At 35.3% G+C, this 19,121-nt stretch overlaps 1 protein-coding gene across 1 annotated transcript; it reads left to right on the top strand.

The window, feature by feature from the left end:
• The first annotated feature begins 6,650 nt into the window (after positions 1 to 6,650).
• On the top strand, positions 6,651 to 15,891 carry LOC125667372 (E3 ubiquitin-protein ligase TRIM71-like). Its single transcript, XM_048900862.2, has 2 exons — positions 6,651 to 6,967; positions 7,080 to 15,891. Exon 2 carries the CDS (start codon positions 7,190 to 7,192, stop codon positions 9,548 to 9,550), a length of 2,361 nt encoding a protein of 786 aa, XP_048756819.1. The 5' UTR covers positions 6,651 to 6,967; positions 7,080 to 7,189; the 3' UTR covers positions 9,551 to 15,891.
• The last annotated feature ends 3,230 nt before the right edge of the window (positions 15,892 to 19,121 follow it).

Genomic DNA, 19,121 nt, shown 5'->3' with positions numbered 1-19,121 from the left:
TTCACGTAAATACAGTATTGTTTACGATAACGTTGGTCCTACGTGCTTATATTATACATCGCTTGGTATAATACACAGATAAATATTGTAGCGTTATTGATGATGGAGATAATCGAATAGAAGCACCCGTGGGTAACCGACGATGCGAATATATATATGACAGAAAATAACGTTACAATATTTATCTGTGTATTATACCAAGCGATGTATAATACAAGCACGTAGGACCAATCAAGGGAGGGTTTCTTAAAATCCTACATTTTTGTAATAAGGACATATCTGGTAACTATCCCCACTTTCTTTTTTTTAAAGTAATAGAGAATGGTAAGAACGCTATTTCAAAGTAGTGGGAGCTATGAAATGAATCCACGTATAGAAGGGAGTATACCTCGGGTTTAAGAAATAGACGTTAGGAAAAGCGTAAAGTTTCATTAATATTATCATATTTAAATGAATTTAATGTACGTCAACCCTGCCCCCAACTCACAAATTAAGATTTTGAAGAACATGTTGGTTTTTGTTTCACTTTTACAATTATCATTTTTTAGACAATTGTGAAGTCCCCCCCCCCCCCCCTCTTGAAAAACGATGATACATGCCTATAATGAAATAGTTAATATACTAGTATTCACGGATGAAAAGTGGAGGTTCTGTACAACAATATTTTGAAATTCAAAACTTTCAAATTCATTTTATTTAGTAAAAAATGCACATTAAAACCCCTGCTGGACTCGAACCCGCGATCTACAGTTCAGCAGTCTACACGCTAACCTTCTGAGCTACTCAGCTTTGTTTTCCATTCAGGTTGCTTTATTTGTATAAATTGCCCAGTATTCAAATAAATCATTTGAATTGGTGGACAATGTTGAGAGCAATGATATGTGCAAGAATAACCTTGAAGGCCCGACGATGAATGATGCTTTCATGTTCAAACTGAAAAGCAATGGTAGTTTTATTCTCTTTAACTTTAATAAAACTCGTTCGCACGATAACTGTAACACTCCCACCGCTACGATTTTTCCAAGGTATAATTCCTGTATTAGTTCTGCCAATACCACACTATCAAGTCAGTTATGACGCATAAGTTTATGGATCGCCAAATTAAAATAAACTCAAATAATTGAAGATATCTTCAATTATTTGAAGATATCACCGATTCAATTATTGCTCTCTTTATAATTGAATGAATGCACGCATTAAATCAATTATTGCTCTCATCAAATGAATTAATGCGCGCTTCAATTCAATTATTGCTCTCATCAATTGAATTAATGCGCGCATCAATTCAATTAATGAGAGCAATAATTGATTTAATGTGCACATTAATTCAATTATTGCTCTCTTCTTCGATTCAATTTCGTAGAAATAATGCTCGCAATAATTAATTTAGAGCTCGGTATAAATAATTTGATGATCTCCTTAATTCAGTTGAAGGTATATTTAATTATCTACAAAGCTCTTGTATAAGGAATTAATGCGCGCATCAATTCTTTTAAAGAGAACAACAATTCAATAAAAGAGATTATATTAATTCAATTGTGGATATGTTGAATTGAAGCTATCTTTAACTGTATAGTTGATCTCTCAAAAAGAATTATTGCTCTCTTCAAATGAATGAAAGATATCATTAATTCAATTATTAATGAGCGCATTATATCAATTATTGCTCTCTTCAATTGAATTGTAGCGGGCATCAATTCAATTGTTGATATCATTAATTCATTTGAAGAGATCATTAATTCAATTAAAGCTCGCATTAATTCAGCTGAAGAATTAATGCTATAATCAATTCAATTAATGCGCACAATAATTCAGAATTGAAGATATCATTGATTATTTGAAGAGATCTTTAATTAAATTGTTGCGCACATCAAATGAATTGATGATATCTTCAAATAATTAAAGATATCTTCAATTAGTTGAGTTTATGTTAATTTGGAGTTCCATATAAGTTTCACGTTTATTCACAATTTCGCTTTATAACGCGAAAAATGTGTTGTTGTTTTTTCAGCTATGAAAATGAGCTCTATGGGCTTTCGTACACAGTGACAACACTTCAACACAAGACATCATGTGCAAATATTCTCTTCCATGCCTGTGTAACTTGCGAAGAAGTCACAATAGTAATTCTATCATTTACATAAATATGCATGTATCAAATTGCGCATAAGATGTTCAGCTGAGCACGTGACAGGTGAGCATGTGACCCATGGGCCTCTTATGTTAGTATTCCATGTAATAAATTCACTACCAGTCTGAAATCAAAGAATTTCATAAGCATAAATTACAAGTATGTTGAAAACGGAGTTTTGAAAAGGTTTTTGTATTTTATGATTGGTCATGATATCTTGAAAACGGTGGAAATTTCCACCTCTTAACAATATATATTCTTGCTGACCATGCCAAGATGTATTGTGTATTTTATTGGGGCAAGTGACCGGGGTCATTCCCACCCCCTCATGTTATAAATGTTCAAATATTTTGAAAACGGTGAAGACATCCGCCCTTAGACCATATATATATTCTTGCTGCTCATATCCACTGAGTGTTGGACATGTGTCCATGCCCTGCACCCCCCCCCCCTCATTTTATAATTTTTCAAATATCTTGAAAACGGCTGAGATCCCGGAACCACATTCATTCTTGCTGCTCATGTGAAGATTCATGAAGTATTACGTTGGACAAGTGTCCAGGGATCATCTTACACTCCTATATTTCATCATTAATTAAATATCTTGAAAATGGTTGAAACCCCCATCCGTAGTCAATATTTTTTCTTAACTGTTAATGTCATGATGCATTGAAGAGTAGGTTGGGCAAGTACCCCATGGTCTCCACTCACCCCACCCTCCTCACTTGTATATCCCAATCTAATTAAAATTAGATGTTAGATCCGTTCACACTCGCTACACACTCGCAGAACATCTTTTACGGTGGTGTTTTGGGGTTTTTTTTCGAAACAATTTTTTTTTATTGCCGGCACATGTCAAAAATTTAAGACAATATATTAGAAAATGATAAAGTAAATGATAAAGTGTGTAGCGAGTATGTGAGCGGATCTAACATCTGATTTTAATTAGATTGGCTTTATTGATGTATGGTTGAATTGGTACGATATCGATCTTAGTTAACACGGGTATATCTAGCGTCCACTGCCCGTGCAGGGTTGCATTACACCCAGGTAACTGTTCAGGCGCACTGGCCTTTTGTTGTAGAAAAAAGTCTTTTATCGATCCCAATAAATGATCCCCAAGATGAAAATGCAAATTACACATCTTCAAGACTCTACCAATCATATTCCAAAATATCAATAGGCTAGTGCTCAAAATGAAAGAGGAATCTGAGAAAGAAGATCACGCGACAGACGGATCCGCCACTGAGTATCGTGTGACAGACGGATCCGCCACTGAGTCCGCGGAAGAATATCGCGTGACAGACGGATCCGCCACTGAGTCCGCGGAAGAAAATCGCGTGACAGACAGACCCGCCACTGATGCACACGGCCATGTTTTATAACATGGACACCAAATTCCTGCCCATTCTATAGAGTCTCCATAAATATATTGGGTACGTGTGCTTGTGTATCAGACACTAATGTATAAAATGATATATATAAGTTCTTGTGTATCAGACACTAATGTACATAATATATATATAAGTCCTTGTGTATCAGACACTAATGTATATAATGATATATAGAAGTCCTTGTGTGGGACAATAAAGATCCCCATGCTCAAAGGCCGTAAGAGCCGCGAGCATAGGCCTAAATTTTGCAGCCCTTCACCAGCAATGGTGATGTTTTCATATGAGTAAAAAATACTCGAGAAGGGTGTTAAACAATCGATGAGAACAATAATTGATTTGATGCATGCATCAATGTGGTGGAATTATTGCTCGATTTTGTATAAGTAATTACTGCGCACATCAATTCTTTTATAAAGAGAGCAACAATTTAAATAGAGATCATTATTCAATTGTGGATATGTTGAAATGAAGATATCTCCAGTTCTGCTTATTTATTCTTTTCTTTTTATTATAAATTTATAAACATTGCACATTGAAGTATGCCCAAGAGGGCCCTAATTTGGAAAATAAATTATATGGTTGCTCTCTCTCTCTCTCTCTCTCTCTCTCTCTCTCTCTCAAAGAATTATTGCGCGCATCAAGTGGATCAATGAATGAATGAATTGAAAAGAGCAATAATTCAATTATTGCGCGCATTGATTGAATTGATGTGCACATTAATTGAATCATTGCTCCCTTCAACTGAATTATAGCGTACATCAATTCAATTGTTGATATTAGCAATTCATTTGAAGAGAGCAACAATTCAAGAGAGCATCAATTCACCCGAATAATCAGTACTATCAATAATCGCAATAATTCAGCCGAATAGAAGATATCACTTGAAAAATCTTTAATTGAATTGTTGAGCGCATCAAATGAATTGATATCTTCAAATAATTAAAGATATCTTAAATAATTTGAGTTTATGTTAATTTGGCACTCCATAAACTTCAAAATCCTAAGGGGGAAGGGTTCGTCATTCACTACATACTACATGGGGGTTCAGTTCATTCACTACATACTACATGGGGGTTCAGTTCATTCACTACATACTACATGGGGGTTCAGTTCATTCACTACATACTACATGGAGGTTCAGTTCATTCACTACATACTACATGGGGGTTCAGTTCATTCACTACATACTACATGGGGGTTCAGTTCATTCACTACATACTACATGGGGGTTCAGTTCATTCACTACATACTACATGGGGGTTCAGTTCATTCACTACATACTACATGGAGGTTCAGTTCATTCACTACATACTACATGGGGGTTCAGTTCATTCGCCCAAGCTTACGTTCTCACCATTAGCTACCACTATTTTTTTTTAAGGGGGGGGGGGGGTCAGTCATTATACTTTAGGGGGGGGTGTTCAGTCATTATACTTTAGGGGCCGGTCAATATCTGTTGAGGGATTGGGACCGGTGCATTTTATATTACCATTTTCACAATCTTTTAAGAATACAAAAAATGTTGCTGAGCTATATCAGATGTGTAATAAAAAAGTATGTGTCCTATTTAATAAATAAATATACGTATGTATGATTAAACAACTATTAATTCACATAGAATAGTCCTTGAATTTGTCTGGAACCTTTACTCTTCTCCTCCTTGAAGATGGTATATGAATCCCCTGCTCACTTTCACTACTACTGTCAATAGCACTATTATATAGTATCAATATTATCACTGTCGTCAGAACTGCTATAGACTGATGACAAGGCCATCTTCATCATCACTGTCATTGAAATCCTACTCTGGCATGCAAAACTTGCATGTAAATTTTGCAATTTTATTCACAGCTGACTACTTTTTTGTGATTTTTAATTACATGTTTTAATATTAAAATTTTTCAGAGGTACAGTATTTTATTGCAAATTATCTAAATAGTATATTCAACTTGGACATGAAATAAAGCATGCATACTATTCAGTATTATTGTTAGTAAAATATATATCTTTTTGGATTTGAATTAAAAGTTTGAAATACTTTTTAATATTTTTCATTTCATTGATACATTTGCAATTTCAAAAAAATTTGCTGTCCTATTAGTATTGAAAATTAAAAAAAAGTTGTCCTCTCGAATCCTTTCATGTATGTAGGCCCTATGTATAAGGTAAAAAAAAAAAAGTGTGTTATATCGCATTTTGCACCGGCACCAAATCCCCAATAAATATTGACCGATCCAATACATATCTTTCTTTTCATATGAAGTTAATTTGCATGTAATAATAATAATAATATCAAAAGGGGGAAGGCTGCCCCCCCCCCCCCCCTGTTCTATGTACCTGGTAGCCTACACTTTATGAAAACTTGGACTTTTGTGGGTAAAATCCTTGTTCATGAAATATTTACACTGGCCTGCCTCATTAACTATTTGCAACATGCAATTTCCCTCTACTCATTATTTGTTTGGAAAATTAGAGGGAAATTGTAAATAGGTAAGTGGAAATAAAACTAGGCTAATATACCTGTACGTGTAAGTGCAAATATATAATGATAATATAGATAAGATTTTCAAAAACAGTACGGTTTTAGTAGGCCTATAGATCTAGAACAGAGTACCCTTTCCAACCGATTTTGGTCCGAAACTGTTTAGCATAAAAAAAAAATAAAAATACAACAACCCAAAATATGAGGAGCAGGCAGTTTTAAGTCTTATACATATATATATATATATACACACACACACAGAGAGAGAGAGAGAGAAAGAAAGAAAGAAGAGAGAGAGAGAGAGAGAGAGAGAGAGAGAGAGAGAGAGAGAGAGAGAGAGAGAGAGAGAGAGAGAATCTAATACTTGTATAAATTTAATCTCTCTCTCTCTCTCCCTCTCTCTCTCGCTCTGGTTTATTAAATAGCACGTTGTACTGTTTTCATTCGATATCAAATTTCTACATCCCTCCCAGAGCCCCGCACTTGGCCGTTTCTAGTTGCATTGTACATCGGTTATATAATAAGAAACGACGTCATTCGGCCCTGAACTGGCTTAAACGAAGGGTTATATAAAGTCAACATAGTGTAGTAATGAGGCCCCGCCTTCAATCGTTTTATCACCTAAAATTTGGTTATTTCAATATTTACTGAATTCGTATCAAATCCCTGGGGTATGATTAGGATATGAAAAAAGATTGCATCTTTATTTACACAAAATAAAAAATTAAATAAAAAATAAAAAAAATGTAAACAAAACTGACCACTATGAATGAAATAGTTGAACTAGATTACTTGCAAAACGATTGGACAAAACATTTTGATTGACAGGGCTCACAAAATTGGGTTACACCGCCTTTCAATTGATGAAGGAACATGGCGCCGTGCATGGAGGTCCAGGAAAGTGTAGCCAAGAATACGTCGCTCTCCGCCGCGTTAAACCAGTAAAGCATTTCCACAGTCGTAAGTAAAATATGTTTATATACCTATATATTTACCATTAGTGAATTTTTTCTCCCGATTGACGGTAGGAAAATATAGTTTAAAAATAAATGCTATGAACATAATTTGGCAGGTTTTCAACGTACAGAAGACGGAAAAGGTACATGTTTCCTTACGATGTAGTGAGGAAGCGGGTGCCACTAAAACCGATCTACCTCATGAACTGTTCGATATACCTCGCATATGGCCGCATATTCGGATGCGATCGCGGGAGAACAGATGGTCTGCCCACTGTGTCTCAACCAGGCAGACGATATTCGCATGTTACCATGTTTGCATTCGTTTTGTCGAAGATGTTTGCAAAGGGCGATTACTCGGGACCACTGTCCATCTCAAACATCGAGCGAGCCCAAAGACGTTTTGGAGTGTCCAACTTGTGGCCAAACGGTGACTTTGAATTCTGCAGGAGTAGACACCTTCCCTTCCAATCAGTTTATCTCTAATATTTTTGATGTCATGGTTCCACAGCAAACGGAGTTTGAAAACGGAGAAACTGAGCGTGCAATTACTGGGCCAAGATGGTGCAGTTCGTGTGATGAAGGTAGCAAAGCTTCATCAGTGTGTAAAAATTGTAACGAATACTTGTGTGATCATTGTGTCAAAGCTCATCAGCGTGTTAGACTCACCAAAGACCATTATATAGAACGCTTTGCTTTGGATAGCATAAGTCTGCATTTTCGTTCCCCTCATCCTACCCAGCTACTTTCCCCTACCATTCAGTCCCCTTCCATGCAACATCAGAGCATCACTGATAGGCTAAATCATCACTGTTGTAAGCATGAACAGGAGGTACTTCGGCTGTACTGTGACACGTGTTCACAAGCAATTTGTCGTGAATGTACGATGATGGATCATGTTGGGCATAGCTTCATATACCTCCAAGATGCAATAGAAAATTCCAAAATTGTTACACAAAGGTTACTTACTGATGCAAAAACAGGTATTAAAGCACTAGAGGAGAGCATAGCACTTACTCAGGGAATGGCGGAACGGGTTGAAATGCGAGCACAAGCAGTGGCTACTGATGTCAGAAATATTGTGAGAAGGCACATGTCTGCTCTGGAAGAGCGAGAACGAGATCTACTGCGGCGTGTGGAAAAAATACGTCAAGTCAAAGGGAAATCACTCCATTTACAAGTGGATGACCTACGTCTTGGGTTAAGTTCTCTGTTGCAAACAGTGGATGAAGTTGAAAATTTGATACATACGGGTAATGACTTGGACATTTTAAAAACCAGGGACAAGATGGTAACTGAAATGCAAAATGTACGAAAGTTGAGAGGACACCTCCAACCACATGAAGATGATAGTATTTTGTTCACCCCACCAGATGCAGCGTTATTTAATGCTGTTAGTAAAATGGGAATAATTACAAGTAGTGCTTATGCTCCGAACTGCTTTGCAACTGGGGATGGACTGAAGAAGGCTCTAAAGGGCAAAGGGGCATTTTTTGTTATCCATACCAAAGACCATCATGGGGATCCTAGAATTTTGGGAGGAGATCCAGTGGAGTGTATCATCCAAAGTCCAGAGGGTGCACTTTATCGAACAGATGTCATGGATCGTCAAAATGGGACATACACCATTACATATCGACCACAGATGGAGGGACAGCATTTAATCTCTGTTGTCATACGAGGAAAACACATTAAAGAAAGCCCATTTGTAGTGAATGTGCGAAGTGGGCGGAACTATAATGCTGTTGGAAATTTGTTGCTGCAGTTCGGATCGGAGGGGGAAACTGAAGGGATGCTTTGTCGGCCATGGGGAGTATGTTGCGACAAAGATGGATACATCATAGTGGCTGATCGAAGCAATAATCGCATCCAAATTTTCAAACCGGATGGTCAGTATCATAGAAAATTTGGTTCATCTGGCACTAGGAATGGACAGTTTGATCGTCCAGCTGGAGTTGCAGTGGATCTTCATAATAGAATAGTGGTTGCAGACAAGGATAACCATCGTATACAAATCTTTGACGTGGAAGGCAGTTTTATATTGAAGTTTGGAGAGAAAGGAAATAAGAATGGACAGTTCAATTATCCATGGGATGTTGCTGTTAGTGGAGAGGGAAAACTGTTAGTTTCGGATACAAGAAACCATCGTGTGCAACTATTCACACAAGATGGTCAATTCATCAACAAATATGGCTTTGAGGGATCTTTGTGGAAGCACTTCGACTCTCCAAGAGGGGTGTGCTTCAACAATGAAGGTCAAATGGTTGTCACAGACTTTAACAATCATAGACTCTTGGTAATACATCCTGATTTTCAAACTGCAAGATTTCTTGGAACAGAAGGAAGTTCAAACGGACAGTTTCTTCGTCCACAAGGTGTAGCTGTTGATCAAGAAGGAAACATTATTGTTGCTGACTCCAAGAACCACCGTGTGCAAATCTTTCAACCAAATGGAAATTTTCTTGGCAAGTTTGGAACCAATGGAACTGGACCCGGGCAGCTCGACAGGCCTTCTGGTATATGTGTGTCGCCAGAAGGCCTTATCATTGTTGTGGATTTCGGTAATAACCGTGTACAGGTCTTCTAAGAAACCCATTTCATGGCTTTCTTCCTGTAAGGAAGAGCTTGTGTACTTTTTCATTTGTGAATTGCTCAGGTCAGTCCATTTTATTTTGCTATCTATCTCAGGATTAAGTACAAAATGCCAAAGGCAAATGTTATTACACATTTAAGCTCAGGGATTTTGCTGTAAGTGTATCTGCCTGTAGTATATTATACTGCAGAAATGTAGCTGCTAGTGTGGATATTATTTATTGGCTTGTATGCTTTGGTAGATGATCCGCCATGTATACCTGTAGAGTATTTGCGTTGTCCATGATAAAATGTATCTTTGATTGTAGCCAGTTGTATGCATATATAATTATGTTTTGTACGTCAGTGATAATGCTAGTAAAGTTAACAATATTTCCTTTAAGTAAACAAGTTTATAAAAGTACAGTGACATTGGTCAGCAGATTGTAATCTATCACACTAGATAAAGGTCACTTCAGGTGCAGTACAAAGTGTGTGTGGAAGAAAAAAAAAAATGTCATTTGATAACCTGGAGCAAAAATAGTTTTCATGTTGTGAAACTTTGATTAAATGGACAATGGTATAAACACTGTACAGACAGAAACAAGGGGAGCCCCCCCTGGAGGAAATATTGATTTGTCCAATCTGGTCAGATTGTTTTGATGCATTTGCTGTGGTAACACTGGCTAGTAAGATGACCAGAGCTGACCACAGGAACAAGCCTTGTATAACATTATGTAATGTGACAGATGTGTAGTGTTATCAATGTCTGCAGTACTCAGCAAAGTTATTAGTCAAATGTGTGTTGCACACATTGGTTAGCTATCCAATTTTAATGCATGGTCTTAGATCTTTGGAACTGTTTGACATGTAAATATTGTGGTTACTTTGAAATTATTATTTTGTGTATCACATGTCTTAAGAATTTGTAGAGTAGGCAAGTTAGTCAGATGAAAATGAGGAACAAACCGATCATAACTAATCACTCAGATCAGAAATCAGGATTACTATACACAGCACACACAGTGTCAAATATTGAGTCATAAAGGGGGTTGATTTTACAGAAAATAAAGAACAGAATATTAGATAGGAAGGGAAAAATGACAAAGTTTGATATGAGAATCATTAAAAAAATTTGCAGCAATTTCTAGTCCTAAGTGCACAGACTGGCAAATGATCTGTTGATAAGTTATGTTTGATTTAATGTTTGTGGAGTTCAATGACTCTTTTTGGTAAAAATGTCCCTTTTTTTCTTTTATATGTATTTCAAAAATACATTAAAATTTTTTTGACCGGTGCAAGATTCAGGTACAAAGTATTATGGATCATTTTAAAACCAGTGTTTATACAAAGCAGAACTTTTTGTCTGCTTAGAAAAATTCATATTACTGTATTTTTTACTTTGGTCAGATTGCTGATGGAGTTTAGCTACTGAAAAAAGTCCTTTTAGTCTATGTGGCATATTGTGTAAAGTTGTCAAATAGAAATTTGTGAATATAACATTGTAAATTACCATACTACAAAAAGGCCCAAATTAACACTTGCCCAGTAATCACTAAATATGATTAATGACAGGGGGAAACCAGAATAAATAAACCAAACTTTATCCCTTAAACTTTACAGGATTTAGGAAGGATTAGACTTAGTTTTTATATCAAGTATAAAAAAATCAATAAAGGGATAGTCTAATCATATCCATATGTATGGTCCAGTTGGCCACCTGAAGTGAATGGGTCAGGAATAGGAGGCTGGACACAGGGGATTGTTTTCTGATTATTAAGATATTCTAAGTTTTTTTATTGGTCATATTAACACCAAAAAAATTGAATTAAATTCACTCCACTATGGTGTAAATAGTACAGTTTAAGAATCATATCCGGTGATCAATATTGTAATTCTTCCTTATAAACCCCACTGTGATGGAGTAGAAGTATGTCAGGATGGTATTCAATTCAAAGGTGTGAAATACAATGCTAGAAGGAAGCAAATGGCTTATCTGCACTAGTAAATAGTAACCTCAAAATCCATCAGCTGTGACTAATGACGCCTTTAAATGCATGCATAAAAAGACCAAATTATGTACATTTTTGGGTGTCATTTTTTGCATAATTTTCAAACCAAGAGTAGAATCTGCTTATGAATGTTTTTCATTTCTTCAACAAAATCAAGGAGATAAGAAAATTTGGACAGGTGAATAGCCTGGTTAAGATGTTGATATGGATATGTATCGTGAATCGTGTTATTTCTGCTCTATATAGATTTTGAGCAATTTTGCTGGTGTACTGAGTTTACTAAAAGACTTGCACAGAAATGAGACAAGTTATTGTTTGTCATTCATTTGAAAGCATTTATCATGTACAAAAACAAATCTATAGCAATTTAGCTAGGGGGAAAATCTCTGCAGAAATATCTAGATTTACGGTATAAGAAATGTGTAGTTTTATGAACAGTTCAACACTTACTTTCAGGAAGTCTCTCTTTGAAAGGTTTTAATCCATATACACTTGATATTACCTCATGTGTTGAAAAATAAAGTATGAGAGAGTTGGGAAAAATACCTCATTTTTGACATAATGTGTAAAGCAATACGTTTTATGTTGAATATAAATCTTCATGTTGTCTACATTAGGAGGATTTGTGTTTTTTCGGGCATGTTTGGAAGGATTGGGTCAGTGTTAGAAAGAAATACATGTAATGCCAGTTCCGTTCCTTGTTGTTACAATACATTGGTCTATATGTACTATGTATACCCAATATTAGTCTTAGAGCTGTATAGGGTAATGCTCTTAATGAAATTCAGGATGTATGGGGATTTATTGGCCAAATCTACAAAACAAAAATTAGAAGTACAGGTAATTATTATCTTCTGTGTGTTAGTTATAATGTTGTCATTATTTAGAAAAATGCATTAATAATTCTTTATTTCAGGGTCATGTGAGTCTGGTTCACATGCTGTTTTTCATAGGTCCATGCTATATTTCTAAGACTAGTTAAATTGTTGTACTTAAACTTTGTGCTTATGTGATATTATGTAAATTTTGTATTAACTTTGCTACCTCATGCTTCATCAAATCCTTCAAGATTTACAAACATATTTATTGCCTCTTCCAGTTTTTAGGTCACCAGATATTTATATATAGATTGAAAACAAAATGGATAAATGGGTCACCTGAACTAAAGGCTCAAGTGAGTTCCGATTAAAAATTTCCTGTCGTACTCATACATCTTTTCCAGGTGTCTGTAAACTTCACATTTTTTATTTCTTCTCAAGAACCACCTGGCAAATTTTAACCCAAACTTGCTACAATGCATCCTTTTGATTAGTGGAAGCTCCTTTCCAAGGGGAGATAAGTAAGAAATAGTAAAAAAGGGATTGGATACTTATAAAATCTTTTTGAGAACAAAACCAAAACAAATCTCTCTCTCTATATATATAATTAGGGCTATACGGACGGTGGATATCCTGGTTAGCTCAGTGGTTGGAGCACCGGACTAGTAATGAAGTGGTCCCGGGTTCGATTCCCGGTCCAACCAAAGATTTTCTCTCTCCTACATATACTACATTCATATGTATACTACATAGTTATTTATACTACAATATATATATTTTAAAAATCTGAACTTTTTGAAATTTACAAGTAATCAAATTAGTGAAGAAGCCTCTTCATATAGTAATTATTAGGTTTGTTGATACCATGAGGGCCGGGGCAGGGCCACAGTAGAGGGTTAAAGTTAGCATGTTGTACACAGGAAATATATTTAAAAATCTTTTATTTCAAGAACCAACAAGGACTGAGATTGTTGTGCAAGCATCTTCATATAGCATAGTTTCACATTTGTTTGTGCCATTATCCTTTGGATCAGGGCAGAGCCACAAATGGGTTCAAAGTTTGGTTATATATATTTATATTAATGTAATAGTTGTTAAATTGATATGCAAACAACCTCATAAAGCCTAGCATGTTCACTCCAGACTTCTTGGTACTTAGATGAGTGATGTGGCCCATGGGTCTTTTGTTGTGTAGAGCTGGAACTTGGCCTAATGCATTCAACAGTTCAATAATTTGCGCAAGTAATTGAAATGTGTTCTTTATAAGAGCTTAATATCACAAGGTTTTGTTTTCATCCCTCTCAGTATGCAGTGATCTGAATTCTTCCTTTTTATCTGAGCCATAGGTTCAAGCTAGCTTTACTGATCAAATCTGTTGTTTTTATGTTGTGGTCAACTTTCACATGCCAATTTCTTCTGAACTGCAACACTATTTGTGACCAAACTCTACATAAATCATCCTGAGGTTAAGGGGATTCAAATTTGCTCAAACAAAGGGCCAAGCTCGTTTCTGGGGGGGGGGGGGTAATTAAGAAATGGGTTGAGTCTTCTCAAGAACTGCCAGAATTCAAGTTTGTTAAATCAATGACTGCCAGGATTAAGATGTAGTTTGAATAGGACCTTGAAAATGTACATAGACATGTAAGGAAAAATCTTTAAACTAAATAAAAAATTTTTATTCTATGCAAAAATCCAGTGTAATAAAGATTCAGGATTGTGGAAATCATATCGAAAGAGTCAGGATGGAGCTGCAATAGGGATTCAGATATTTACATAGGTATACATAGTAAACCATTGGTACATTTTGTGGAATTTATACATGTAAACGGGCATCTTCAACACCATGACCCATACTTCCAGGGTGGAACTAGGTTATAAATTCAAAGAATCACAAGGGGGGAAAAGTCCATTAAATATGCAAACATCATGCAATGTAAATTGAAGATCAGTCAGAGGATGCACAATGGAAGATCAGATGAGCATTTTAGAATATGGGCCTGTTGTTTTAAAACCTCATACTTGCACTTATTATCTAAACTTGCCTAGATTACAATAACTTTGGGGTACTCCCGTCTGTCTCGTAGCTTTTCCATGCTTGTATTGATAATAAAGGTCATTTTTGTGCTTTGTATAGAAAATGTGTTATTATTTTTTCACAGCATATCAGATAGCTTTGTATTGTTTTAACTTTTTAAAATTTGTTGAAATTTTACACTAAAAGTAAAATATCCAAGCAAATTTGTTAGGTGCTGAAACAATGTATAGTTTGCTAAAATAGAAAGCAAAACATTAAAATCTTACAATTTTTGATATATTAGATGTGCTTCACCAAAATTCTAAACTTTTGTTTATTCATTGAAAATGGTGTACATGTAGTTGTATTCATTCTTTATAAAGTTTGCATGTTATTGTTATCAAAAGATGTTTATTTTGATGGGATAAATTAGAAGTAGTTTTGTATTTCATAATGTTTGTTCTTTGTTAACACTTGATAAAAAGGTGTGGTTTTCATGATAAAAGCAGAGAATGTACAGTGTTGACTATAGGTATATGGTACATTGTGGTGATTTATGCCTTGTTAAGAAAAACGGGTAAATGTAAAGGTGAAGATGTATATATATATCACAGCATTTCTTAGTTTGATTTTTTTTTGTGGCACATTACATGTATATTTACTTTTGTAGTTATTAGAAAAACTGAGTTTCAGTGATATACTTTTTTCATTGTAACCCAAGTCACAGTCAGGAGCGAAAATGAGTACTTGTATAGAAGGAACGTCATGATTTAGAGCTTAAAATAGGCAGCCATACATGTTACAAATTGCCAACTCAATGTATATTTATTTTACAAATTTGTTCATATTGCCCTGTTATTTAGACCACAGGTTCATATTTTGGAAATTGTGTTTTGTTTGGTCATGGACCAACCTTTTTCAGCAACATCTTTGTGAATCCAATTTCCAAAAATATAAGAAAAAGATTATCTCAAAGTTCCAGCGCAGTTTTTAAATGTTGCAGAAAATTGAGAATTTGTTTTTTAACCGTTTATGCATTGTATATTCAACAGAAGTGTTCAAATCCACTTTTTAATCATTCAAAAGTCCGTTTTTATTTGCATACAATGCAGATTTCCTCTAACTAGTGTTTATGTACATTTATGATGTGCTTTTTTTTACGTTTCATAAGATGAAGTAAATGATTTAACTCAGTGCTGCAATATATGCTTGTTTGTAAAATTCTTGTATTGTGTAGAATTCTACTGTGTTTAGAAGATATTCCTCACCTCACCACTTCTCGGAGTTTAGTGTAAAGTTAAAGCATTTTTCACGGGAATGGAACTACCTGTATTTTAAAATGTAACTTGTGTGGTGCTAACTTATTTATGAGAGGGAAATCTTCTAAATGGTCAGATCTTTTCGTGCAGCGAGACAATGAGCCATGTTTTTGTCCGACAAGCTTTTCTTTTTGTGTGTTATATATGTGACATGTCACATTAAACAATAAATTTTATTCTTCTTTACCATCAAATTCGTGTTTGTATTGCTTTATAATTACTGTCGAAGATTTTGAGACATCTGTGGGAAACAAAGTTGTTCACCCATGACATAAAAACAGCTTTGATTTGTTGCCCAACAAGCTTGTCTCGCGGTAGGGGGGCACCTTCAAACCCGAAAGTTAATTTAGAATATTAGCAAGGTCACGAAAAAAGCGCGGACATGCACGTGTCAACGTCTGTATATCATCTTCCTGAATTTGGGCAGACATAAGTCTCAGATTTTGGGGGGTCAATGGGAATATCTACACCCTTTTATCCAAGTGAAATTTTATTTGTGTAGTATTCTTCGTAGTCATGGACAAAGTATGTAATTATTTAAGTGCGTAAAACAAGTTGGCACAATTCCAATGCAGCGTGCTGTGACCCTGGCACGAGAAAACTGACCACTATCGCGCCGTAAATCCCCGCCTACCTATTCGGCCAGGACACTGCATATGTGAAAAGATCTCGAGGGTCACCAACGGGGATTTATTTCTAGTCATTTAATAATATTATCTGCAGTAGAAATCGTTGACATATTGCAAAATGATTATATAAAGATTAACGAACAAACACTTGTATTTTTTTTTTTTTTTTTACTACCTTGAAATTGAGCCTTGTAACTTATTAATGTTGTAAATGCATGGAAATAGCACTGGTTCACGCATGACGCCCATAAAGGCAAACATTGACCACGCTTCATGGCTAAATTAACAAATGTCTGTAGGATAAGGCTTGTAGAACAAAGACGAGCCTAGTTTAAACGAAATTTTCAGACTCGTACCATGTTCAACTCTAGATTATAAACTAAAGTTTACGAAATCATTGTAAATTGTAGTAAATATAAAAATTATATATGGCGCCTTATTGAAAATTAATTGAGGAATAATGGCGTAAAGATCTGGTGTCTGTAAAATTACCAAAATAAAACACCGTAATTAAGATCAATAGCTAAAGTTGGTTTTTTCTCTCTCTCTCTCGCTCGTTAATGAATTTAAATTTAATTATTCTTGGCAAAAGTTATTGATAAATGTTATTTACAAATACAAAATATACATGTAGTTGAAATAATACGGAAGCCAATGGGTGCATGTGTACACAGAATAACTGGCGACCACCACTTATAGGGTGGCCGCTAGTTATTCAACTCTCTCTCTCTCTCTCTTCCAAAATGAAAGGGGTACAGTCCCTGTAATCTCCCTCCAATATTTAGTAATATGTATGTAATATACAATTAAGAGCATTATTATTGTTCGTCGATTGTGCTGTTAATTTACAAAGTGACATGAATATTCATGATGTCAAATGTCGACAGATTCACGTACATTACGGAAGCCATGTGCCAGTGTATAGAATTGATATTCATTTCACTGGCGGCCACTTAATTCATGTGCATACTCGTAGATTAGTCTGATATCTGCTATAAAGCCAGGATATTATTTAAGATATTCAAGAAAAAGTTGAAACTTCATGGTACCTCGAATCAATATGTATACGTAGCAATCTCTCACCAGAGGGCGCATTACGCTGCGCTAGTGGAGCGTAGCGGGAACGATAACTCTGGGTAGAGATTGTATACGTAGCTGATTTCCTTGAGCGCGATATCTGAAAATGTATGCATATCAAGATACCTAATATCACTCCTCGTCAAATTGGTAGTTCTAACTTAGTGAGATATCTGGTACAAACACACAGTTCCTTAAAATATTCACGAAAAACTTGAAATTTCGGGTTACCTCAAATCAAAATGTATAAGTAGCTGACTTTCATAAGCGTGGTATCTGAAAATCGATTGCATATCAATATACGTAATACCACTGCTTGTCATATACGTACGGTCGTAGATTAGTCGGGTATCTACTATAAAGACTGGACTCCTTAGGTACTCAAGAAAAAGTTGGAAGTTGCATTGCACCTCGAAACAAATGTATAAGTAGCTGATTTCTTTAAAGCTGTATGACCCGATGTTCATGTATTATTTTTGTATATAATTACTTTAAATCAGATTAATTACTTTATAAAGTTATTAACTTTCCCTTAATTACATGCTTGAAAACATCTGCATGCAAAAGAAAACAGTGCGAATATTATTTAGAAAGTAAATATAGTGGGTACATATATAAATCATCCCATAATAGACGTCTATGAATAGACCCACGCGCGTCAGGGGAATCCCAACATGATGTATAACTCATACGCAACTGTCTAGTTTTAAGGCTGAAAGAGCGTAAAACAATGAATTACTAAGAGGTATTTGATAGTTTTATTTCTATTAAACTTATGGTACAGTACTGTTATAACAAAATACACAGATAAGACCACCGATGATTTGAAAATTTGAACTGGTCACGTGACTGTCACTTGAAATGGCAGAATGACGCGGTTATTTGTAAACATCGATTTAAAATCAAATAATTTGGGTTAAAACAGGTGAAATGATTTATGATATGTCATACAGCCTCATAACTACATACGTGCGATGATTTAATAGCGTTTTTACGAGATGGAAAAAAATATTGTAATTCGGACCATACAGCTTTTTAAGCATGATATCTCTAAATTGATGGCATATCAAGATACCTAATATCACTCCTTGTCATGTGTAAATTCCCTAAATTAGTATATTATATATCCATACAAATGCTGAAATTCCATGGTACATCGAATCAAAAGGTATAAGTAGTTGAAAATTTGTGGCATATCATGACACCTAATATCACTCCTGTCATATATTCAATGGTAAGTTAGTCAGATATGTAAAAGGTAATATAAACACTGACTTCTCACAAAAATTTTGAAATTTCGGGTTACATTGAATCAAAAGGAATAAGTAGCTGACTTCCTTAACCCCTTCTCTACCGTACCGGTCAATTTGACCGGTGGCGCGTAAAAACGGGACAGCACAAAAGGAGTGCTCTAAATCTTTGAAACTACGGTCATAAGATATATGATCTATATATCATATTTTTGGAAATTTTCTCTATTTTTTTAACTATATAAAAATCAAAATAAAGCCATTAAATTAATAAAAGCATTTAAAGCGAAAAATGTCTTTGTCTAAATATGACGCAATGCATGCTTTGTCGCAAGGCCATTTTCCCCCTCGATACGATTTTTAGCTCACCTGAGCTAAAAGCTCAAGTGAGCTTCTCTGATCACCCGTATTCCGGCGTCCGTCCGTCTGTAAACTTTTAACATTTTTAACTTCTTCTCAAAAACCACT

Source organism: Ostrea edulis, chromosome 1 (genome assembly GCF_947568905.1).
Source record: "Ostrea edulis chromosome 1, xbOstEdul1.1, whole genome shotgun sequence".
Lineage (NCBI taxonomy): Eukaryota > Metazoa > Mollusca > Bivalvia > Ostreida > Ostreidae > Ostrea > Ostrea edulis.
Note: the sequence above shows the minus strand (reverse complement) of the source record. Positions and strands in the feature narration are given on the sequence as shown.